Source organism: Caretta caretta, chromosome 8 (assembly GCF_965140235.1).
Source record: "Caretta caretta isolate rCarCar2 chromosome 8, rCarCar1.hap1, whole genome shotgun sequence".
NCBI classification, from domain to species: Eukaryota; Metazoa; Chordata; order Testudines; family Cheloniidae; genus Caretta; species Caretta caretta.
Window position 1 is genome coordinate 12,858,796 of NC_134213.1, and position 25,374 is coordinate 12,884,169.

The following is a 25,374-nucleotide window of genomic DNA, read 5'->3' on the forward strand; positions in this document are numbered from 1 at the left end:
GCCAATTGTGCCCACATATCTATTCAGGGGACACCATCACAGGGCCTAATAACATCAGCCACACTATCAGAGGCTCGTTCACCTGCACATCCACCAATGTGATATATGCCATCATGTGCCAGCAATGCCCCTCTGCCATGTACATTGGTCAAACTGGACAGTCTCTACGTAAAAGAATAAATGGACACAAATCAGATGTCAAGAATTCTAACATTCATAAACCAGTCGGAGAACACTTCAATCTCTCTGGTCACGCAATCACAGACATGAAGGTCGCTATCTTAAAACAAAAAAACTTCAAATCCAGACTCCAGCGAGAAACTGCTGAATTGGAATTCATTTGCAAATTGGATACTATTAATTTAGGCTTAAATAGAGACTGGGAGTGGCTAAGTCATTATGCAAGGTAGCCTGTTTCCTCTTGTTTTTTCCTAACCCCCCCCCCCCCCCCGCAGATGTTCTGGTTTAACTTGGATTTAAACTTGGAGAATGGTCAGTTTAGATGAGCTATTACCAGCAGGAGAGTGAGTTTGTGTGTGTATGGGGGTGGGGGGGATGTGAGAAAACCTTGATCTATGCAGGAAATAGCCCGACTTGATTATGTAAAGAGTTGTCACTTTGGATGGGCTAGCACCAGCAGGAGAGTGAATTTGTGTGGGGGGGTGGAGGGTGAGAAAACCTGGATTTGTGCTGGAAATGGCCCACCTGTTGATCACTTTAGATAAGCTATTACCAGCAGGACAGTGGGGTGGGAGGAGGTATTGTTTCATGATTTCTGTATGTATATAAAGTCTGCTGCAGTATCCACGGTAAACATCTGATGAAGTGAGCTGTAGCTCACGAAAGCTCATGCTCAAATAAATTGGTTAGTCTCTAAGGTGCCACAAGTACTCCTTTTCTTTTTGCGAATACAGACTAACACGGCTGTTCCTCTGAAACCTTTCCTTACAATGTGGATGATAATCAAGGTGGGCCATTTCCACCTTGCTATGCTACAGGCCAGGTGAGGAACAGACACCAACGTACGGGCTCCCCGGAGCGGCTGTGGAGGGAGCACCCTGCTGCGGGAGGGCGGAGTTGGGCCGGTTGCCTGGAGTCAGGGGCGGCACCCTCTCGCGACGGACGCCTAACACCGCTCTAGTCTGGATCCCGGACTCCGCGTGGGAGCCCGACTACAGCACCGCCAGCTGTACTGCGCATGCTCTGATCGTCTCCAGTCGCTCAGTTCAGGCACCTTCACCCGTCGCTTCGTTATGGGTGCTGCGCATGCGTCCCTCTGCTCTCCTCTTCCTTTTGCTCCAGCGGTGCACATGCGTCCTTCCATTCGTCCGCACCTCGCTGTGAGCATTGCGCATGCGCTAATCCTGACATCGCTACGGCGTTGAAGTAAGCATGCGCTGATATTTCGGGCTTCGTCCCTGTGCTACGATCATTACGCATGCGCTGTCTCTTTTCGGCCGGCCCCGCCCTCTCACTGTAGGTATCACGCATGCGCTGCCTTCCCGTCCACTTCTGTGCATGCGCTGCGTTACCCCTCCCCCTCCGAAATGAAAGCAGAGGGGGTGACGTCAGGGCGCGGCGGCCATTACACGGAGGGGAGCGGAGAACGAGTGAACGCTGGAACCGCTGCCGGGAGCCGGACTCGAGCTGTGGAAGCTGCTAGCGCCTCCCGCCGCCGCGCCTCCCCTGTGTCCTGTGAGGCCGCGGCCTGGAGCGGATCGTAGGGGGTGGCGTGGCAGAGCCCAGCGGCAGGAGCCGGTGAGGAGAGCGGGCGGTCGGTATGGAGGAGAAGGTCTTCACCAAGGAGCTGGACCAGTGGGTGGAGCAGCTCAACGAGTGCAAGCAGCTGTCCGAGGGGCAGGTGAAGAGCCTCTGCGAGAAGGTAAGTGGAGGTGGGGGCCGGGGAGGCAGGGAAGAGCGAACCTCTGCGGTGAGGCGAGACCTGGGAGAGGGAGTCTGGGCTGGGGGCGCGAAGCGGAGGGGGCGAGCAAATGGAGCGCCTCTGACCGGGTGAGGGGAAGGAGGGGGCTGGGGAACCGCTTGTGGGAGGGGAGGGGGAGGTTGGCCTCTCCGAGGGGCAGCTACGGGAGTCCCTGTGGAGCACGGCAGAGTCGGGGAAGCGGTGTTGGCCGGGGGGGCTCCGTGGATGAATCTCCTCCGGCGGGGCCGATGTTTTCTAGCGCCGCTGCGGCTGCCTGAAGCTGTCTCATCCCGCGGGGATAGCGGGTCCAGGAGCTCCGGGGCGGGCGGGCGCGGGGTATCCTCCTCCCGGGCAGCTCTGCGCCCCCTGTCGCTCCGCTCGGAGACTGACTCCTTCGGCTGCTCTCCGCTGCCGCCTAAAATGGCGCCTCTCGCCGTGATCCTCCGGGCGAAGAGACTCCTGTGTACATCAGCCATCCTCGGCGCTCAGGGTATTTCGCTCTCGGTGTCATCGCCTACCTCTCATTGGCTCCGTGCTAGACGTACGAAGGCAAAAAATCCGTAAAGCCACATTTGCACGTCGTCCAAACGCTAGCCCTCTTCTCCCCAGTGCCCCAGCCCCACTTTCCATTTTAAAAACGTGTTTGAAATATCTTTGGAATTGCTCAATTGTATGTCCAGCAGATGGGAGCGTTGTGGCCACAAATTTGTGTCTTCTGGGTTATGATGCTAATCTCCAACCCATTCTGTAATTGTTGCCATGTTGGAGCACCTGGGAACAAGATGCCAGTCCCCTTGGGGCAGTTAATACATGTTTGTTTTTCTTGTAACAGTCTGTCAAAATAGCAGAGATTATAATGGAAGTGGAAATTTTATTTTAAGGTGGTAATGTAACTGTTCCCATCCCCCAAAAGTAATTTGAATTTGGGATTTTCTGACTCCTTCATTGCATTCATTTTTATTTTTAACTTCATTATGTGTTTGGAATGGCCTTTAAAATGTAGCTGGGAATTAGATTAATTTGAGGTATTGGTTTCTGTTTGTAGGAGTTTCTAAATTTTGTCTAAAGTAAACTTAAATTTAAGAAGTAACAAATTTACTTCTTGTTTTGTAACTGGAATTGTTATGGGTGTTGAGGATTGGATGTTATAATCTATTTTGCAGGTTGTTCCTATGCTCATGGTTTTCATAAGTTTAGAAAAGCCCTGCAAAATTTACCTAGAGAATAATCATTTGATACTCTACTTTAAAAAACAAAACAAAAAAAAAAACCTAGTGGTTGGACAGGTACATTTTCATGACAGTTTTGTAAAGTTGTTAGAGGATGTACAATTTCTTGCTTTTTATTTCCCCTTCAAAGTGTGCATTAATGCCAGAAGGTGAAAAATTTATGCTAGTGCAAATTATTTTGGTTTTTCTTAAACCAGTCTATTTCAGTGCAGTGGCTTTCTGACGTGTTGTCACCAAAATCTTATATGTGTGCAAATACAGTAACTCCTCACTTAACGTTGTAGTTATGTTCCTGAAAAATGCAACTTTAAGTGAAATGATGTTAAACTAATCCAATTTTCCCATAAGATTGAATGTAAATGTGGAGGGTTAGGTTCCAAGGAAATTTTTGGGGGGCAGACAAGACATTATATACTGAACTGTACTGTACTGTGGTTGGGAAGTGCCCCTAGCTTACTCCACACAGGCACAGCCCACTGCAGACGGTGAGGCAGGCAAGGATGCTAGGAAGCATCTTTGGGCAGCGGCAGCTTCCCCCCAGAAGAACAGGCACCGACTTTGCTGGGGGATGCTCCAGGCCCTCTTCTTCCCACCCCCACTCTACCTCCTCCCCGGAGCACACCGTGTCCCCGCTCTTCCCCCTCCCTCCCAGTGCTTCCTGAGGAGCAGTGGTGCTCCTTCCTCTCAGAAAGTCCTAAGCGCTGCCAAACAGCTGTTTGGCGGCAGGGGTAGTGCTGGGAGGGAGGAGGAGGTGGCAGAGAAGAGGAACTTGTGCAATGCTCCCTTGTAAAGTCGCTGCTTTTCCGCAGAATTTTACAAGCAGTGGACAGAGCAGGCAGCCAAAGGACATTATAAGGGAACATTGCACAACTTTAAACGAGCATGTTCCCTAATGGAGCAGTGACGTAACTTTGAAACAATGTTAAGTGGGATGTTAAGTGAGGAGTTACTGTAGGTAACTCTTAAGTAAATGGAAACCTGCACAATGGTAAGATCACTTGGAGCAATTAATGATGAGGCATTCTCATTCCTGGGTTTTAGAAACACTTTTTGTGTAGGTCACAGTACCCTCTGCTTTAATACCGACCTGCCTTTCACAAATGGCGTTCTAATTTTGAATACTGATCAAGTTATGTTGACTTACAATCAAAACGTTTTTATGGCTTAGCATAAGGATGTGCATGTAATTCTTGTGTGGGGGAAATATTTGCGGAGTGTGAGAGACATCACTGATCACCTACTGTAAATACTCTTACTTTATCACTAATACTGAAGAACTACAGTGTGTTGTTTGAATCTGCTTCTTTCCAGAGGATTCTTTGTAATCTTGATATTCACTGAAAAGAACTTTAATGTGCACTTGTCTATTAATGTACTGAGTCCAAACTTTACAACTGTGAAGTATTCCAACGCTTTAATTTTGTTCAAATAATGGCACATATTTAATTCTCTGAATTATGATGTTTCAAATAGGTAATAAGACATGTGCAAAAATTAATTTTAGTCATATGATGCTTGAACACAATATACTAATCTTTCTTAAATTAATCTTCCAAGTGATATATAAAGTGGTATCCTGGTAAGTGAGTTGATGCCTGTACCTATGCTTTAATACTTGTTAAAATAATGCATAATGTTTTACAAATACACAAGACTAGTTCCCTGCCACAGTGCGCTTTCAGTTAAATTAAACACCATGACAGTACCTGAGTTTATCCATCTTGCTGCCAAATGGAATCCACATCCCTGAGTTAAATGCCCAAGCTTCCCTGTATGATGCATGGGGAGAGCTAGGTGCCTAAGAATGGAATCCATAGAAGCCGGCAAGTTGAGCATAGAAATGCCATACCTCCCCCGGCATGAGTCCCACTCCTCAAAGGGAGTTATTTGCTGAACTCATTTTTGGGGCTCACAGCCATGAACTCTCTCCTAGAGTTAAACACCCTAAGCCAGGGGTGGGCAAACTACGGCCCTACAGCCATTTTAATCTGGCCCTTGATATCCCACTGGGGAGTGGGGTCTGGGGCTTTCCCTGCTCTGGCGCTCCAGCCAGGGAGCAGGGATGGGGGGCTGCTCTGCGTGGCTCCCAGCAGCAGCGGCCTTTTCCCCCCTCCTGCTCCTATGCACTGGGGCAGCCAGGGGACTGCACGCTGCCCCAGCAGCTCCCATTGGCCGGAAACTGCAGCCAGTGGGAGCTGCAGGGGCGGCACCTGCTGAAGGGGCAGTGTGTAGCAGAGCCACCTGGCTGCATAGGAGTGGGGGGGGCATGCTGCTTTTTCCGGGAGCCACTTGAGGTAGGCGCCACCCAGAGCCTTCACCCCTGAGCCACCCCTGAGTCCCAGCCCCCGTCCCAGTCCTGGTCCCCCTCCGAACCTCTTGGTCCCACCCTGGAGCACCCTTCTACACCCCAAACCCCTCATCGCTAGCCTGACCCCAGAACCTGCATCCCCCAGCCTGGGCCCCAACCCCCTGCTTCAGCCCTGATCCCCCTCCTACCCTCTGAACCCCTCGGTCCCACCCTACTACACCCCAAACCCCCCAGCTCCACACCAGAGCCTGCACCCCCACCTGGAGCCCACACTCCCCCACTCAGCCTGGAGCCCCCTCCTGCACCCTGAACTCCTCATTTCTGGCCACACTCCGGAGCCTGCACCCCCAGCCAGAGACCTCTCCCACACCCCAACCCCAATTTCGTGAGCATTCATGGCCCACCATACAATTTCTATACCCAGATGTGGCCCTTGGGCCAAAAAGTTTGCTCACCCTTGCCCTTAGCCATTTCTTGCCTCCTCCCTCAAAAAAACAAACTGAGGAGGAGATGGTAGTGCCCCCTTATAACCTTTAGCCTGGTGGTTAGCGCCCTCACGATGTGGTGGACAATAGGTTCAGATCTCCTTCCCATCTGATTTATACCAGAGATTTGAACCTGTCTCCTGCCTCTCATCAGAATGCCCTAGCCACTGGGCTAAGTGGTATTCTGGGGTTGGTATTTCAGTATCTTCCATTGAAGCTGTTCCACTATAGATAAATTAAATATTAATTGGGCCGGAGAAAGTGACTATGGTTCAGTGGGTAGGCCATTCTCCTGTTGGGTGGGAGATATGGGTGCAAATCAGAGGAAGGAATTGAACTCAGGTCTCCCGCATCCTTGCAGAGTGCTATAACCACTTTTTTAAAGGTTATATGGGGTGAGCACCATTATCTTTCTGTGGGGTTCTGTATGGGGCCTGATCCAGTAGATGTGCTTTAAGGCTAATTCTAATAATGCCTACTGGATTGGGCCCCTCAGGGAAGGTAGTGGTGGGAGAACACCTCCTTTAAGGTCCTGCTGGGGCTTTAGGCATGAGAGAGTCATCTGGAGTCAGGACTGAAGCAATATTTCCCTGTTTGCTGGTAGGTTTTTAGGTGCTGCTGGGACTTCACGAAAATAAGCGTATGGACCTATGGTATTAGGCGGAGCTGCTGAATGGGTGTTTTGAGGATCTAAATTTTGGACTTAGGTGGCCAGAGTGGCAGTTAGATACATTATTTCTTCCTTTATGGATCTTTCCCACAGTGTTTATGTATAATGGTGATGAAAATGTATAATGGTGATGAAATACCTCTTATACTGCTAGTAGGAAAGATGGCATGCTCAAAAAGGTACTCAGTACATGTTGATGTAGTCCTGTTGGAAAGAATACTGTGTTAACATGCACTATGAATCTTTTAGAGTGCATCAGCAGGGCCTACATAAGTCAGGTAGAATTCTTCCCTCGACCTAATGCTGTCTATATGGCTGGGGTTTGATTGGCTTAACTGTGTTGCTCAGGGGTGTGGATTTTCCCTATGTCGGAGTGACTTAGCTGGGTCTACCCAACTTTTTAGTATAGACCAGGCCCTACTGACTCTAAAGGTAGTTTCAGTGAGAGATTGGAGTGGAAATGAAGCTTCCTGGTGGTTCCAAGACATGAATAGAAGGCTGGAGAGGGAGGGAATAATTGAAAATTGAATGGGATTAAGGGAGGGTTTATTAACAAAATGGGATGCTTGAAAGTGGGAGCTGAATTAAATAATAATTTAATTATGTCCCTTTTAAAGGGGAATGGTAGTATTGACTATATAGTATGTTTTACAGACTTCTTTTAGTGCTGTGGTAAGAAAAATCAGAATGGATTTAGAAAAATTTAGAATGGATTCTTGTATATTTTGTCCATAGCTTATATCTGATAAGGATCTTCAGACTTTGAACTCTGCCATCCAAGAAGTTGTATGCATTGTAAATTGGAGCTAGTGAAATAGAAATAAGCCTAAGAGTTCTGTTCTTTCCTTCTTCAGCTCTCCTGGTTAAGAATACATGTCTGTTTGCATTATTCCATGCTGTAATATGATGACTCTAATCTAGTTGCTCCATTAATATACCACTTCATAGTATTGTGCCTGGTCATATGGCTAATGGTGACTATGCTATAACTTGGCAAAATGTCCACTGGATGTATGAAAGAAATAACTCCTTGAGTAGTACCAGCTTCAAAAAAAAAGTTTAAATTAAAAATACAACTTCAGTAATGAATGGTGATCAGATTTTTTCAACAGTTGATATTTATTCTGAGATGAGTGGTTTCTTAGTGTATAACTGACACATTTTACAGATGTTGCTTTGCATAAGTATTCCATAGGCTTGAATTCTTAACAATATATTAAAAATTTGGACACATCACTTAAACCATAGGTTGTTGCTTTTTGGATGGCTATGCTGCTAATGTTAATTTTGATAACATTGCATTGGGTGAAAATTCCTTAATGTGTTTATGTATTGAGGGCAGTATAAATCCCCCATGATCAGGTTTAGACCAGCTCTTATGTGAGTATGCAATGAAGGGGAAAGCAAGGCATAAATTAAGTTCTGGAACATGAGCTGATTTTCATACTCCTTGGTGTCCACAGTGCGTTACTGGGAGAAGGGGCAATGGTCTGGTTGCCCCCTGGCCTGTCGCAGACAAAGTATGCTGAAAAGAGATGTTGCAGGGGTGTGTTGTATAGCTTCAGGAGGTAGGATGCCACCTTATAGATACATTAAGGGCTGAATTATAATACTATAGTTTCTAGAAACACCAGTCAGTATCTTGTTTATATGACAACTAGCACAAAATAGGTACGGTCCCTGCCCTGGAGATCTTACGGTTTATAATTTGGCTACTCTTTAGATTTTTTTTTTTTTTTTTAAGGGGGGAGTCCATTATGTAGGAAAATCTTTTCTTAAAGGGTAGTTGTAACTGCTTTGTTCTACCTCTGTATTTCTGTTGCTAGCAAAATTAACTAGTAATGAATAGGTACAGTTAAACCAGTACTGAACATGGATTAACTGCAGGTGTGGCAAGAGCAAACCGCATTCAGCACTCTTTCAGAAACTTTGGTTCAAACCTGCTCTTACCATAGTTTCGGAAACAGTTTGGAACACTCTGTCCTTGGCTACACTTCTACTTAACCCATGTTCAGCACTTGTCAGCAATAGATAACTCTCCTAGTGTAAACAGGTTTATAAAACCATATGAACTCAATTGAACATACTTTTGTAATTAATGGCATAATTTACTTGTTACAAACTTTTTCATTGAGTCAACTCTTCATAGCAATCTAAATTTGAAACCTAGCAATCTAAATTTGAAACCTAATGTGTACTTCTAGTTTAGTTTCTGACACTATTTACAATTGAGAACAAACCTAGAAAGCAGGTAATTTATGCCCATTGTTAGACCTCTGAACTTGACTGTCCACTCAGCTTTAATTGAAGTGGTGGTGGTGTAGGTTGAAAACACAATCCGTAGCAACAAAGCTTGCTTATGGATCCTGAGGGCTAATTTAATTTGATTCAGGAATGCCAGGCCACACATCTTGTATCTTAACTTTATGCAAAACTGGGTAGCTCATCAAATTGTCTGAGAGCTCTGTAAAAATGAGCTTGCTTTGTTTGAACTTACTGCAGACAGCTGAAAAACTGCACTAAAGGGGCAGCCGGGGATTCCTTAGTGTAGGTGGCAAGCCAGCTTTACATTCTTTCCCTTCTTGTGGGGCTCACTACAAGAGCACACCTTGAGCTTTGGAAGCTTGGGGGAGTCTGTTTAGCTATTTCAAGAGAAATGGAAAAGGTGATTGAGCGCTATCCTTGCCTCTGCCCCCTTGAACTTGGTACAGCTGAGGACTGAGTCATTGATGTGGAGGGCATACTGTCACAGCTTGCACTTTTAAATAACTGTTGGTGCTTTGTGGAAACCATTTGATAACTAAAAATGTCCTGCTTTATTCGGCACTGGTGAGGCCTCAGATGGAGTACTGTATCACTGTGTCCAGTTCTGGGTGCCTCACTTTAAGAAAGATCTGGACAAATTGGCAAGAGTCCAGAGGAGAGTGCACACACACACACAAAATTAAAGGTTTAGAAAACCTGATCTGTGAGGACAGGTTTAAAAAAAGTGGACATGTTTAGTCTTGAGGGAAAAAAAGCCTATGGGGGTACCTGATAAGTCTTCAAATATTGTATAGGCTGTTATAAAGAGAACGGTGATCATGTTCTCCATGTCCGCTGAAGGTAGGCAGTAGGACATAAATCTGCTTAATCTGCAGCAAGGGAGATTGAGGGTAGATGCTAGGAAAAGCTTTCTAACTGTAAGGGTATTTAAGTTCTGGGAGTTTTACAAACTGGTTGGACAAACATCCGTTAGAGGTGGTCTTGGTTTACTTGGTCCTGCCTCAGTCCAGGGCTGGATTTGATGATTTTTCGAGATCCCTTCCAGCTCTGTATTCCTATGATTAAACACTTTTTTACGAAAACTATCTTTTCACTCTTTAAAGTAATCTTAGTTCTTATGAAAAATAGTGGTTGCTAATATAATGCTGAAATCCTATATCCACAGAACAGGTATGTGACAGCCAGCAGCAGTGTTGGCTTACCCACAATGTCCTTGCCATGTACTTCAACCCTGATCTTGGGTGTGAGTTATTGTGCTTCAAGCATTTAACAGGCAGGACTGAACTACTGATTCCAGTGGCCATATTACCAAATCAGTGTTCTGCTGAGAACTAACCTTAGGGCTCATCTACATATGACAGTTGCACTGGTTGAACTAAAGGTTTGACTTTTAACTAGTAAAATTGTGTGGAAATGCTTATTCTGATTTACTTAAGGTGAATTAGGAATTGGTTTAAGATAAATAAAAATAAGCCATCTTAAACTGAAAAAAGCATCCATGCAGAGGTTTGCAGTGATTTAACTAAATGTTTAAAAGTCCACTTAAGTTGAAGCAATATAACACTTTCATGTAGACAAGACCTGAATAGTTGGCTTCATGTACTACCAATCTGTTTTTGAACCAGTCATCTAAGGATGAAGGGGTTGTTTACTTAATTACCTGAGCCATCCATTCTGTTGTGACTCTTGTGTTAAGATTTCATAAACTTGAGTTCAAGGATGGGGAAAAGCAGCATGACCTTTGCATGGTGGAAAATATAGTGACAGTTGCTTCAGAGGAGCCTGTTCTATTGACATTTCTGGACAGGTCAGCTGTTGATGTTAAGGGAATGTGTTTCTCCCCACCCCCACCCAAAGTCTTTAATTTAGTCTAGTAACTAAAATGAATATTTTAGCAGGATGATGATGTTTCTGTGATTTCCAGAAGGGGAGGAGACAGAAATACATTAAAACTATTTGCAACCTGGATTAAATCTATTGCTTGGAGTTAAAAATAAAGGGTGGAGAGTGCTTTGGCAGAATTGAGCTTGAAAGCACTGTAGAAGCTTTTTTCCTTCAGAGGGGGAAAGTCTTCCAAAGCATGAGGAGTGAAAAATTAAATTGCCTACCTATATTGTAGAGTATATTCGCTTGATTTTATTTTCTAGTTAACTTCCTTATGAATGAGTTGTTTGTTAACCTTGCTTCTATCAGTGCAGTCAGGTTGGTTTAGTCGCGCCCTCTGTTACTCAAGCAAGTAGCAATCTGTGGGCAGGGAAGTGTTTGTATCCTTCAAGATTGAGGATTGCTACTCACTTCAGGCAGCTCTATATTTTGTTACCGTGCCTTCAGTTGGAATGGTCAGCCTCTGGGTAAAGCTTTTGAACTCCAGTAGTGGTTCAGTTTACTCACATTTAAAGTTAACCTACTATCCATATCCTTTTTACAGCTTTTGTTTTTGTTTTCACCCTAACAATAAAACCATAGGTTGCATGTAACTGTTTTGATCCTCTTCGGCACCTTTCTCCATGTCCCTGGCAATCATTAAAAGAAAGGGCAGCAAGTACACTGTATGGCTGTACTGTGTATCGATAGCATGTGTATTGAAGGGCCAGGCTTGCATTGTTTCATTAAGCCCTAAATATTCACCATAGCTGGAACTGAGAACATCTGGAAGTTCAGGAAGCTCACAATATCAAGGAGAGGCCAGAACAGAGTATTTTCAGTTCCAAGTAGTAGCCTGGCCAAATTGCTATTCCTCCCTCTGGATGGGCGTCTACTTCCAACTTAAAAGCTAAAATATGAACTAAAAGGCAAAAACCCCCTGGGGAGAGCCTTATCTTTTGATCTGACTCCTGCACATACCCACAACTTTCTCATCAGCAGTTTCTAAGGTTCAACATAGGTCACAATTGGCTTGTTAGGCTAAATGGCAGAAGAGGCCAACATTTGCATTCTAAGAATGTTCATAGAAGTGCAATTTTTTCAACGGACTCAGGTATTTATTATGTAGTCAAAAGATCCTCACAGCTTTTAAAATCCCCCTGATCGAAACTTACTCTTCCTTTCTCCTCTCCCACCTCCTGTGCTGAAACGTACAAATAAGGAATCTTTGCACACAAAGAAAAGAAATAATGTCCATCAGTGAATGGCCTTGCTTGGAATTGTGGTCTAGTACCAGGACCTGAAGCTGTGAGCCAAGGCCAGTCTTTATTCCATTCAGCTGATCATTTTGGCTTTAGTCATATCCTGTGTAGCCAATCTAGGGGAGGAAGCTGGAGGAATGGGTGGTGTCTTCAGCCTGGTCAGAGCATCCTCTTTCCTGGTGACTGAAAACAGCACATTATAGAAGAGCTGTTACTGCTGAAACCAGTCTCCATCTTGCAAGACATGCCAGTTTAACATGCTGGGGGCATCCAGGGGAGCAAAAGCAGCTCAAAGATTTGGTCTCCTAAAGGAGAAAAAAAACAAATATGCTAAACTGCTACACATGGAACAGGCCTACAGAGGAAATATCTTATTACTACTCAATTACTTATTACTACTAAGCAACTTGGGGTTTGTGCTTGCATGAGTAGCTCTGACTTCTGTGCAAAGATTGGGTATGCATGTTGACTTGAAATCATGTCTGTTAGGGATCTAAGAGGCTGTGATTTCTTCAGAATAAGATGATGTATGCAGATCATTTTAAATAAAACTTAAGATCCAAGCTCCTAGTTGATGTTTCTGTTACCTGTTGTTTCTTCGTGGCGTACACTGTGCTGTCTGGGGTTTTTTGGGTTTTCTGCATCTACAAAATTCAAAGTAGTTCCTGCATTATTCTGTTTCATATTTGTATTGGGCATTTAGTCTTCAAGTTTCTCAGAGCAGGGATCCTATTTTGTCTGCAACGTTTGAGCTGTTGTAAAGTGCTACACTTACTAAATGATATTATAACTGATCAAATGCATTGGCTAGGAACTTCTGACTGGAAAACCATGAAAGGACCTGAAGAAGGAAATCCAGGAATGATTGAAAAATGATTGTGCCTGACTGGAGCACTCTGGCAGTGTAAAAAGGCTGAAAAACAGGTGAATCTAGGGGAATTCTCAGATGGCCAGAAAAGAGAAGCTCTGCTGGAGCAAGGCTGATATACACCTATGTCAAATTCATGTGGTCCCAGCATAGAGAGGTGGTAAATGGGGCAAAGCTGGAATGCAGTGTGCCCCAGCTACGCCCAGCTGATGTATTTTTAGAGGAGCTCCTGGGTGTTTTGGACTTTGGCAGGGCTATATCTGCTGAAAATCTACCCTGAGAATCAGGAAGCTGTAAGAAATGCATGCCAGTATGTATACATACACATGATCCTTCCACACCCATGTCTGTTGCATCAAGTAGAAATTCTGTGCACCAAAGAATGTGGGCCACAGCCTATGACTCTTGCTAAGTGAAACTATCTAGCTGCTTTTTAATAGCGGTGGCAGGTGCAGTTGACCCATCTTAAAACCAAATTGGCTATTGGTAATAGTTACTGAAGGTCAGTAGACCCATAATTTGCTCTGTGCCTTAAAAAGATGACCTCCAACAAAATATTTGCACTGTGTATTTAAAATGATTGTTTTTGCAGAAAAGTGATCTGTATTCAAAAGCAAATCTAAAGAATAGTACTTCATATTTTTGTCTTCTTCCTAGGTACTGAGAGCTCATTACAAACTGCATAGGGTAGGGTGAGCAATAATCCAATAGTGTGTTGTTAAAAAATACCATGTTAAATTTTCCTCTGATTATACTTGTACTACAGCATGTTGCAAACCAAATTCCTATTTTTGACTAAACCAATTTTGAGTCTCTTCCATTTGTAGTCTGAGGGCTTACTCTGTCATTGTCAAATTGCTTTTGAGAAAACTGGCTGGGTAAGCAGACAACTCAAATGCCAATTGTAAATGAACTTTAGTCACAGTATGACTAATCTGAAGTGTATTTGATAAGTGCTGCTTATGTCTTGAGCTTTTGGATTGCCCTGCTGAGTAAAACGGGTGGAATTCTCCATTAACAGCCTACATTACATCATGTTTTGGTGACTTCTCCCTCTGCCTCTTCTCTTTAAAGTGGAAATACAAATATTTTCTGTAGCAGTGTACTTCTGTCCAAGACTATTGCTTCAGCATAGGTTTTTCATAAAATCTGTGTTCATCTTGAAATCTTTAATTCTTTTCATATTCTTGAAATCTGCACCTCTGTGTTGTGGCTTTAAGACTGGAAAACATAGCTATTGTTAAAAAAGTATGGGTATGTGCTCTTAAGATTAAACAAATATGGGTCTTTGAAAAGTTGACTAAGGGTGAGTTTAATATTTGAAAGTGATTTTTATCTCATAAAGATAGGGACAACAAAGAGGTATGTGCAACTTTGATGTAAAGTGATGTTAACCTTGGATGAAAAGTTCTTAGCAGGATCTTCTTTGTAGCACTTGTGCTATTTTTGCATAAAACTGCTTACACATTCTATTACAGCTGAAATTATTCCTAAGGACATTTAGTGGCAAATTTGTGCACCTTAACACATTTTTGTTCTTACAATGTTAACTTTAAACTCTAGTCAGGAAGAGAGATGTTTAACATAATGGTGAAGGTAATGTTTTTGAGAGTGAGATTAGCAAGGCTTGATGGAAATATGCTCTCTTTTTAATGAAGAAATCCAGTTAGTAGAGAGACACCATAGGGAGTGTTTGAACTAATAACATTCTCAATACTCAAATTAACAATTGTGACAACTTCCTTGAGTTTGATCCTATGTTTGTTGTGCATGATTATGCATAATCAGTTACTTTTGGAAAAGACAAGTGAGCCACTTCTGAATGAAAATTTTTTTGTCATCATATTAAACATTTCATATTAAAGAACTGAATTAAATATGAAAACAATATTTGGCAACTAGCATTTTTGAAACATTGACTAAAATCTGTGCTCTGAGTTAAAGTAACTTAAGCCAGAATTCTGTCCTAAAGTTCCCATACCAGTAAGTAGCCACCGCCAGCCTTGTGTGACTTCAGTCTTGGACACAGCATGAGTAGATGCCACCAGCTGACCCAGGTTTCTTTTATGTCAGTTTGAATGTCTGCAAACTGGATTAATTTCATGATATGGACGTGTTATATTCTAAGGACAAAGGTATCCCGGAATACACAAAGCTCACCTGAGGGACAGAATTCTATCACCTTTTTGCCTTTAACTACTTTCCGGGTTTAGATGAGGTCTGGTGAGTTAGATCTTCCTTTAATATTTAGTTAAAGTTTAATCCTCTCTGGCATTGCTTTGTTTAAAACTCTGTTTTATAGGTAATCAGCTGGATGGTGACTAACCTGAAATGTTATCTCAATGTTCCTGGATATTATCCAGTCTAGCAGCTATGGTAACAATGTGGAAACTTGGATATACAGAAGCATATTTCATATCAATGTTTCTGAATATAAACAGTACATTAAATGAAGGTTGTTGACTTGAGAAAATGTCTCTAGTTCCCTAAACTTTAAATCTAATGCTCTTTAAATGGACACAAATTAGTTCTACCTACCATGCTTTCAGAAGACTTCTTTGTGCTTGACAAAATAAAGTAAACTGGCACATGGGTCTAGATTGTCAGATTTTCTATTTAGGACTTCAAACTGACCCTAAAGTGTAGGTGAGCTATTAGAGTTGAAACAGACTGTTCATGGACAACTTAAAGTATAAACTAATATCATTATATTTATATTTTAAGTAATCCGTGAACAGAGTTGAAACAGAGCTGGTGTACAGATATGTCACTGCTAGTTAGGCTATTCTTGTAAGCCTATTTATTGTTTCAGAACTGTAAAGCAAGATACAGATTGGTCATTGTAGCTCTACATTTCTGATTAGTTGTAGTGATGCATCATATTAAATAAGTATATTGGAGCTACAGAAGTTAAACTGAAATATCAGGGAGGTCTTTTGTAGAGAAGTATCTTGTTAAATGTGCTCCTGTTTATATTGCACATATCCCCTTGGCTTGGGAAGTAAAAAAATTTTTTTGGCATATATCCTGTGCCCAAAATGAGGACAAACTATGACAGCTGGCAGCAAGATCTGATTAAACTAATGCAAGGAATTGAATGCTTTAAGATGATTTTCTATGCTATATTTTACTACTTTTCATATGAACTGATGTCTTCTTGTATGAAGCCTTTATGTAGGGCATACAAATGGCAGACCTAATACCTATGATACTGACATAACATTCTGTCCCTCCTAGTTTCCATACAGTAATGCTGCTTTTTTAAATTTTATTTTATTATTTTTGATGGAGAAGGAATCATTCCTTTATTTCACTGTGGGGTATTGCTTGACATCCTTTCCCCTAAGAGATCAGAGTAATGCATTTCTATTTAAATAGTCTCCACTGTGGAAAGAGTTGGGTTTTCCCCTCACAACCAGGAAGGAAAAATAGAATTCTGGGTCATATTTGTTTTAAATTTTAGGTCTGTAGCCAAGAATCTTTGTCCTGTGCAGTACATTAGATCTAAATTATAAAGCGGAGAACCTAGATCTACCTTCATCTGTCTTTATTGCCCCTGAGTAATTGAATGTGGAGGTTTTGGAGGGGGGAATCTGAAAATTGTTTAACATATTTACACACTGCACAAAATTTAAAAGAATACTGTGTCAAGAGAGTAGGATATTGTTTTCTATGATGCTCAGAAAAGTTTGGGGGTGGCTTTAGTTTTTGGTATTGGCAAAGGGATGCATTTCTTTTTGGGGGGGGACAAAAAGGGTAGAGATTACTTTAAAGTTAGAGAGGGTTATGAATTTATCTGCTAAGCCCAGCAACCATTAACACCAAGTAGCTGCCCCAGTCTCCCACAGCATCCAACAATGATTGATTAAGCTTAATGTTTCTGCTAAATGATGAGTAATAAAGTAACTGACCATTACAGTATGAATATTCTAGTGTATCTGCACTAACCCATTGAGATAAATAGTTTGTGTTTCTCTGAGCTATTGTTCTAGGCTGTCTGTGGACATTGCTCTGCACCATGTAAAGGTCTCCAGTGGCACACTTACTTGCATGATGTCAGTCTTAATATTTCACAGTAGTCAATTGAAAACTTCTCCTTTGATCATTGTGGTGGTATACGTAGTGATTGAGTGGGATGAAGCCAATGATGTTACATGACAGGGAATCACTTTTCAGAATCTTCTTTTGAGCTTGTGACTTAAATTGGAAATTAAGCCAGAAATAAGTCTTTGATTCCAGTTTCCCCTAGTTGTAAGTAATATTGGGATTGATTAAATCAATCCGTTATCACAAATTTGGTGTGTTTCCATAAACTACTTTTAAAAACTAAAGTATTACATTTTGCAGAACACATTAGAGTATATTTCTAGTTAGAAATCTTTCTAAATGCAAAAAAAAATTGTTCTTGAATCTGCAGGCAGTCTGAAACAATGATGTATTACCCATTTATGTTGATATATCTCTGAAACCCGATAATGACATCAGAAATGTTAGAGAGCTTTTTCATGGCTCATGATCTCTGTAGAAAAAGGTGGTGTGTTTTACCCAGTATCTGGATTTGTTTAGAAAGACGTCTGACAGGAAAATGGTTGCAAATTGTAAAGGTTGAACCAATTGACTTTTTTCAAATATTTGATTTTATGTCTTCAACATAGGAGTACAGGAGGGTGTGGAAGTAGATTAATTCTAAATGCATTGGAAGATCTGTGGGATGAATAAAATCTTGTGTATAGCGGAACCATTTTGACTTAAATATTAGAGTGAATAGTTTTGTGTTCAGTGAATTTATTCTAACTTCCTTGATATCCATAAAGATTTTTCCAAATTAGACACAACTTAGATTTTCAGTGGCCATAGTATGGTAGCCTTGTTGTGAGAAATAGTGTTAATATGATATGCTTTTAACTTGACCCACGTTTTATTTCTTCAGAAAGCCACCAACCTTCTCACTTCTAGGGTAGTACTAAAATAAAACTGCTTTTTTTAAAAATTGCCAAAGCATTCCAAGAAGGTTCAAGTCGATAATAAACAGGAATCGATTAATTCACTAGTGCAGGGGTTCTCAAACTTCATTGTACCGTGACCCACTTCTGACAACAAAAATTACTATATGACCACGGGAGGAGGGACAAAGCCTGAGCATCACTGCCCCGGTGAGGGGTCCAAAGCAGAAGCCCAAGGGCTTCCACCCCAGGGAGGTGACCTATAACTTGAGACCCGCCACCCAGGGCTGAAGCGCAGGCTTCAGCTTTCGGCCTGGGCTCCAGCACGTCTAAGCCAGCCTGGCAACCCCATTAAAATGGGGTCACGACCCACTTTTGGGGTCACAACCCAGAGCTTGAGAACTGTTACACTAGTGACATTGTCTTCACGGGGGCAGAATACATGAGCTACTTACCAGTGCGAATCAATACTGAACAATTTGAAAGCAACAAGGGAAGAATACCGTTTCAGAATCTTGAAATTACACTGCATGTTAGGCAGAATCCAGACTCCTTGATACTAGACCAGTAATAGCAGTGATAATGCTGCTATACTTGTAAAAGGTGCTATGGTATAGTAGGACCAATTAGTTTTCAGGCATAAACTGCTGGAACAGGCTTAATGTCTGCTTTCAAACCCCCCCTCCTACCCCCCACAACAACACAGTATTAAGCAGAATGACATACTTTGAGTTGAGTTATTTTAAAACTACTTTAAAAATAGTAAAGCAAGAATATGCACTTAACAAAATATTTGGGGTAAGACAGATCAGCCTTGAAAAGGCCTCGCAAAAGTACTTGAAGGGAGCATACAGTAAATGATCTGGGAATGGTAGAGCAGAGCTTTAATATCATGGCTGTTTGTAGACAATTTCTTAACTATTCTATTCCAGGCTAAAGAAATTTTGACAAAAGAATCCAATGTACAAGAAGTGCGATGTCCGGTCACAGTCTGTGGAGATGTCCACGGGCAATTTCACGACCTCATGGAACTCTTCAGAATTGGAGGCAAATCACCGGACACAAATTACTTGTTTATGGGGGACTATGTTGACAGAGGATATTACTCAGTTGAAACAGTCACACTGCTTGTAGCTCTTAAGGTAACATTTCCCCCCCTCAAATTTATTCTGTATTTATGACTATATTTAACTTACTAAAACTGTTTTTGTAATGTATACTTTTTGTACTCTCTACATCTAACACTCCTGATAGATGTTACCTCTGTTTTATAGATGTAGAAACTGACACTGACTAAATGACTTCCTTAAAACCACAGTTTGTCACCAGCAGAGCTGGAACTCCTGAATCCCAGTTCTTTGCTCAGACTAGACTATTCTGCCTCAGCAAAAGTTGTGATTTCTAAGAATATTTTCTTGAAAACCAGTGCTGTATTAATTAACTAGAGTAACTTGCACTTCATGTTTGAAAGGGTTGGTTTTATAATTGTCAGTTTTCTCAAGTGTGTGGGTCTTGCACTGCTGGGCAAAGGCTGGGGGATGAATTAAGCAGGTTGGAGAGACTATCTACAGGTAGAGGAGAAAACTTGAGGTGTTTCAGGCCTGACTAAAGTATCTTTAGGCTCTCCCTTTTAAGTTTAATAAAAAGAAAAGGAGTACTTGTGGCACCTTAGAGACTAACAAATTTATTTGAGCTAAACTTTTGTGAGTTTCAGCTCACTTCATCGGATGCATTCAGTGGAAAATACAGTGGGGAGATTTATATACATAGAGAACATGAAACAATGGGTGTTACCATACGCACTGTATTGAGAGTGATCACTTAAGATGAGCTATTACCAGCAGGAAAGCCGGGGGGGGGGGGGGGGTCACTCTCACAGATCTTGGGAGACAGGCCAGTCCTTGCTTACAGACAGCCCCCCAACCTGAAGCAAATACTCACCAGCAATCACACACCACACAACAGAACAACTAATCCAGGAACCTGTCCTTGCAACAAAGCCCATTGCAAACTGTGTCCACATATGTATTCAGGGGATACCATCATAGGGCCTAATCACATCAGCTCACTATCAGAGGCTCATTCACCTGCACATCTACCAATGTGGTATATGCCATCATGTGCCAGCAATACCTCTCTGCCATGTACATTAGCCAAACTGGACAGTCTCTCTACGTAAAAGAATAAATGGACACAAATCGGACGTCAAGAATTATAACATTCAAAAACCAGTCGGAGAACACTTCAGTCTCTCTGGTCACTCGATTACAGACCTAAAAGTTGCAATTCTTCAACAAAAAAACTTCAAAACCAGACTCCAGCGAGAGACTGCTGAATTGGAATTAATTTGCAAACTGGATACAATTAACTTAGGCTTGAATAGAGACTGAGAGTGGATGGGTCATTACACACAGTAAAACTATTTCCCCATGTTTATTTTCCCCTGCCTCCCCCCCTCCTCAGACGTTCTTGTCAACTGCTGGAAATGGCCCACCTTGATTATAACTACAAAAGGTGTTGTCCCCATCTCTTCCCCCCCACGCTCTCCTGCTGGTGATAGCTCACCTTAAGTGATCACTCTGGTTACAGTGTGTATGGTAACACCCATTGTTTCATGTTCTCTATGTATATAAATCTCCCCACTGTATTTTCCACTGAATGCATCCGATGAAGTGAGCTGTAGCTCACAAAAGGTTATGCTCAGATAAATTGGTTAGTCTCTAAGGTGCCACAAGTACTCCTTTTTCTTTTTGCGAATACAGACTAACACGGCTACTACTCTGAAACTTTTAAAGTTTAATGAGTCAGGATTAAACTAATTGGTTATAAATCTTCTGAAAATAGTATACTAAACTGAAAGCTACTAGGAGAAAGCAACTGAGAGCAGATAAAAGCTTATGTGAAATCCATGAATGGTAGTGGCCACAGACCTTATCTCAGCTCAGTTTGGGCCCATAGTAGGTCTTTGGCAGCTCAAGGTCTTTTATTAATACATCTTCTGCTTAAATGTTTTTACTCTTAGCTTTCTGCAGATTACGTCTGAAGAAATAGAACTGGTCTACATAACTGTCTTCTGTTGGGCATTTCATGAAAAATATAATCTAGCCCTGTTCTCCCTTGGTTCTGACTTTTCCTTCTGGGAAGACTGACTTTTTTTTTTTAAGGGAGGGAGTGATACTTGATAGTCATAATAAATGCTTTGTGTTGTAGGTCCGTTACCGTGAACGCATCACAATTCTTCGGGGGAACCATGAAAGCAGGCAGATAACTCAAGTATATGGTTTCTACGATGAATGTTTAAGGAAATATGGAAATGCAAATGTTTGGAAGTACTTCACAGACCTTTTTGACTATCTTCCTCTAACTGCCTTGGTGGATGGTCAGGTATGTTGAAATTAGTCCGTTTTTAAAAAAAGCTGGGTTTTTTGTTCCTTTTAGGAGTTGCTTTTAAGAGGTGTAGAGTCGAGATTAAATCTCAGAGCTCTTTCCTTACTGCTCATTTCTCTGTTGCAGTCTTGCTGCCTATTATATTTTACTAGCATGTTTATTAATATAAAATACTCGCAAATCAATTGGATGATTCTAACAGATGTACAACTTTTCCAGATCTTTTGCCTACATGGTGGCCTCTCACCATCCATAGATACACTGGATCACATCAGAGCACTTGATCGCCTGCAAGAAGTGCCCCACGAGGTATTGATAGATCTATTATCAAAATGTGCTGTTTGGACACAAGTCTTTCCATTTCAGCATACTTTCTTTATATCCTTGTGTACTTATATAAACAGTTCAAGAATGAAGTTCATAACAGACGCATGTGTATTCATAGTGTGACGATGTCTGTGTCCCTGCAGACTGTCTGAAGGAAGGTAGTGGTACGCATACATTATTCTTAACCATTGCCCGTGGTTTAGAGAATAAATTGGAGGAGGAGATCATACTACCATGCTGTCATAGCAAGCCCTTTTAATCTGAGGTCTCCAGTCTCTTCTTAGAGCAATTCCATTCCTCACGAAGATTCTTCACTTACTGTAATCAGTTGCCAGGGTTTCCCAAGTGTCAACTATGCTGTTAGTACATTTAAGTGAACACTTGAGTCTGATAGATATACACAGAGATAGATAGATATCCCCCATAGGTCATATGGCTGAAAACTCATGACTTTAAAAATGTGTTACAGGGTCCGATGTGTGATTTGCTGTGGTCAGATCCAGATGATCGTGGTGGTTGGGGCATTTCTCCTCGTGGTGCTGGTTATACATTTGGGCAAGATATTTCAGAAACTTTTAATCATGCCAATGGCCTTACGTTGGTTTCAAGAGCGCATCAGCTGGTAATGGAGGTAAGTATTGTGCAGTTTTGTTTTAAATACCCACAATTTGAGCAGTTGATACTTAGATGCCATTATCCTAGTGCTTCTGTTTCAGAATGGGCTTCTATGGCAATACGCCATCCTCCTCCGATAGGAGACAAAGACACCCAGAAGCTTCATCCTGAAATTGGAAGAGCATTAAACTTCTGTGTAATAGTTAATGTATCTAAAGTCAAATGCATTGCAACTACTAATCTTCTGCCTTGCTTTTGAGAATTCATTGCAGTTTTACAAAATTAAGATTTTGCAGTTGACATGAGTAAATGTCACACAATAAAATCAATTACCTATTTGTCTGTTGTTGCTGAATCTGTATTGATTAACTACTTCTTCTGATTCCTCACTGCTTAGATTTTAATGTCCTTAGATGTTCTACCTAGAAGGGTTCAATGAGCCATAATCTGTGAACCACTGAGACTGTCTAGTTCTTACAGCTGCATACAGAGAGAAAAAACAATGGATGTTTGAAGGACACCTTAATAAAGACTTATTTGATTTTTGTATTTTCCCTCTTTAGGGGTACAACTGGTGCCATGATCGGAATGTAGTAACAATTTTCAGTGCTCCAAACTATTGTTACCGTTGTGGCAACCAGGCTGCAATCATGGAACTTGATGATACCCTAAAATACTCCTTGTAAGTATTTAAATATCAGATTCTCATTAAGCAATGTAGTTAAGAAAACAGTTGTAAAAATAGATCCCTTTATATTGCTGTGGGGGGGAGGAGTATGGTAACTGTTAAGACTAATATCAAATGCCAAATCTAAAAAGGGCATAGTGAATGGTGGCTGTCCAGGCATCAAGTAGAGTTAATTCTTAACTGCAATTCTGAAACTCTTTAAAGAAAATTAAACTTCAGTAGCTCTACAGAGCTGTGCAAATAGAAAGCACTTATATGAATGTTGAATATTAAGACTAGATAATTTGAATGTGGAAGGAGAAGGATTGTTAAACACTGATCCCGGAAGTTAAATTTCAGACATGACTGAATTAAACACTTCATATTGCAGCCTCTCTCTATATAAAAAACGTGACTTGATATTTACTATTTTAAACTATTTTTTTGTTTGTTTGGTTTTTGGAATATTAGCCCTTTTTCTTATAAAGCTGTCATTGAAGCTCAGCTCAGATCTCTTCTCTGATAGTTCTAAATTCAGAAAGTATATTTCTTCCAATGTTTGCCCCACATCAGAGGTTATTAGAGTTCTTCATACGTTTGATTTCTGTAGGGTGGGGTTATACATTGAAAGCATTTAGTTATAACAGTGGTTTTCAACCCGAGGTCTGTGGACTATATATCAGGGGTCTGCAAAAGGTGACTCTGACAGTAAAGCTTCAGATCCAAGAAGAGGCATTCCAGTTTTCTGCTCAATCAAAAGTATGTGAATACCCCCACTTACAGGTCAAAATCCAGAAGTGGGTGGTGTTACCAGAGAAGCCCACAGGTTAGCGCCCTTCCTCATGTTGCATCAAATGCCGTGCTGAGCATACGCAACATTTATAGTTCAATTCTGTTCAGTCAGTCTAAAACTTCCATGGTAGGGATCCGTGAACCATAGGTTGAATTTCCAACCTCTGTTCAAAATCTAATAGGGATCCCCAAAATGAAAAAATTTTGAAAAGCACTGAATGCTTGGAATATGAAAGACAAGTGAGAACCTGGAAGTGTGGCATACTGCAGCAATGATGTTGGTATCTTGTAGACTTCCTAAATGCACCCTGGTTTGTGGGTATTGTAGAGAATACATTTTAGTGGCAGCCTTGGATTTTTTTCACCAGTCCTCAGTTCATATTGACTGTAGAAAAAACCCATTTAAGCTATGGGCTCCAACTTTGGGTTTAATATTGAAGAAAAGGGTACTTGAATATAATGTAAAAACACTTCAGAAGACCTTCATAGCTTGAATAAGCGATTCTTTAAGAAACACGCACACCACCAGTCCCAGAATTCTTATGGGGAAGACAGCTAATCTGGTATACATATGGTAATTATGAATTCAAGTCAACAAAATCTGTAGCAATTTGAATAAAAACGTGTTTTCTTTCAGCTTGCAGTTTGATCCAGCACCACGCAGAGGTGAACCACATGTTACTCGTCGCACCCCAGACTACTTCCTGTAAAGATTTTACACTTGTACAGTATTGCCATGAACCATATGTTGACCTAAAGGAAATGGGAAGAGCAACAGTAACTCCAAAGTGTCAGAAAATATTTAACATTCAAACTCGTTTTTACATGGACCAAAAGATGTGCCATAATAAAATACAAAGCCTCTTGTCAACAACCGTGACCACTTTAGAATGAACCAGTTCATTGCATGCTGAAGCAACATTGTCGGTCAAGAAACCCGTTTCTGGCATAGCACTATTTGTAGTTACTTTTGCTTTCTCTGAGAGACTGCAAATATTAAGATGTAGACATTAACACCTCGTGAATACATTTAACTTTCCATTTAGCTATAGCTTTATTCAGCATGACTGTAGATAAGGATAGCAGCAAACAATCATTGAAGCTTAATGAACATTTTTAAAATAAGTACCAAGCCCGCCTCTTATTTGTGTTCTGAATCTGTTCTGATTTGTTTTTTCAGGGAATACTGTTTAATTTAATTGTATTGATTTTTGTCTCACTCATTTTTTCCTTCCCCATTCTGCCTCTCCTTCATTGTCCCTTGTAATTGTCCAAGCATAGTGAGTTATTTTGAACAGAACTGTTTTTTTTCTGTAAAATGATGTTACTGCAGGAGAACACTGCAGTGTTTTTTCATAATAAACTTGTGAACTAAGTATCTCAGGTCAACTCTGTGCTGGTTTTCGTAAAAGGTTGATTAGCATGATGTGTTTTAAGTAGCATCAGGGTAGAAGCATGTTCTGCAGTGCTCTTTAATCCATAAACAGAGAGGGGTTATTGAGCCATGCTTTAGTTCAATGTCAGTTTTTTGGGGGGTTTTTTTGCTTTGCAGTTTAATAGGGATTTTTACAAGTAGCTTGTACTCTGAATTGCTTTTGCTCTCCTTCCTGTCCCATGTTTGTAAACACTGGTCTATGGAGTGAACTTGCTACCTGATCTTAACTGACAACATTCCCTGCTGTCTCGCCAGTCCTTCCTTGTGACATAAATAGGCATGTTGGATTTTGTTTCAAGGAGGTGCAAGGCAGCCTGTGCAGAAGCATGTGAACAGA

General features: G+C 41.5%; 1 protein-coding gene across 1 annotated transcript; it reads left to right on the forward strand.

Moving 5' to 3' along the window:
* The first annotated feature begins 1,564 nt into the window (after positions 1 to 1,564).
* Positions 1,565 to 24,980, forward strand: PPP2CA (protein phosphatase 2 catalytic subunit alpha). The gene is made up of 7 exons (XM_048861849.2): positions 1,565 to 1,882; positions 18,747 to 18,956; positions 21,025 to 21,198; positions 21,421 to 21,510; positions 21,998 to 22,159; positions 22,707 to 22,825; positions 24,240 to 24,980. Exons 1-7 carry the CDS (start codon positions 1,781 to 1,783, stop codon positions 24,310 to 24,312), a joined length of 930 nt encoding a protein of 309 aa, XP_048717806.1. The 5' UTR covers positions 1,565 to 1,780; the 3' UTR covers positions 24,313 to 24,980.
* The last annotated feature ends 394 nt before the right edge of the window (positions 24,981 to 25,374 follow it).

Bases quoted from the DNA above. Each gene is read 5' to 3' on its own strand.
- PPP2CA (XM_048861849.2), top strand. From the start codon at position 1,781: ATGGAGGAGAAGGTCTTCACCAAGGAGCTGGACCAGTGGGTGGAGCAG. The intron at 1,883-18,746 runs GTAAGTGGAGGT...ATTCTATTCCAG, and splicing joins TGAAGAGCCTCTGCGAGAAG to GCTAAAGAAATTTTGACAAA. The intron at 18,957-21,024 runs GTAACATTTCCC...TTTGTGTTGTAG, and splicing joins CACTGCTTGTAGCTCTTAAG to GTCCGTTACCGTGAACGCAT.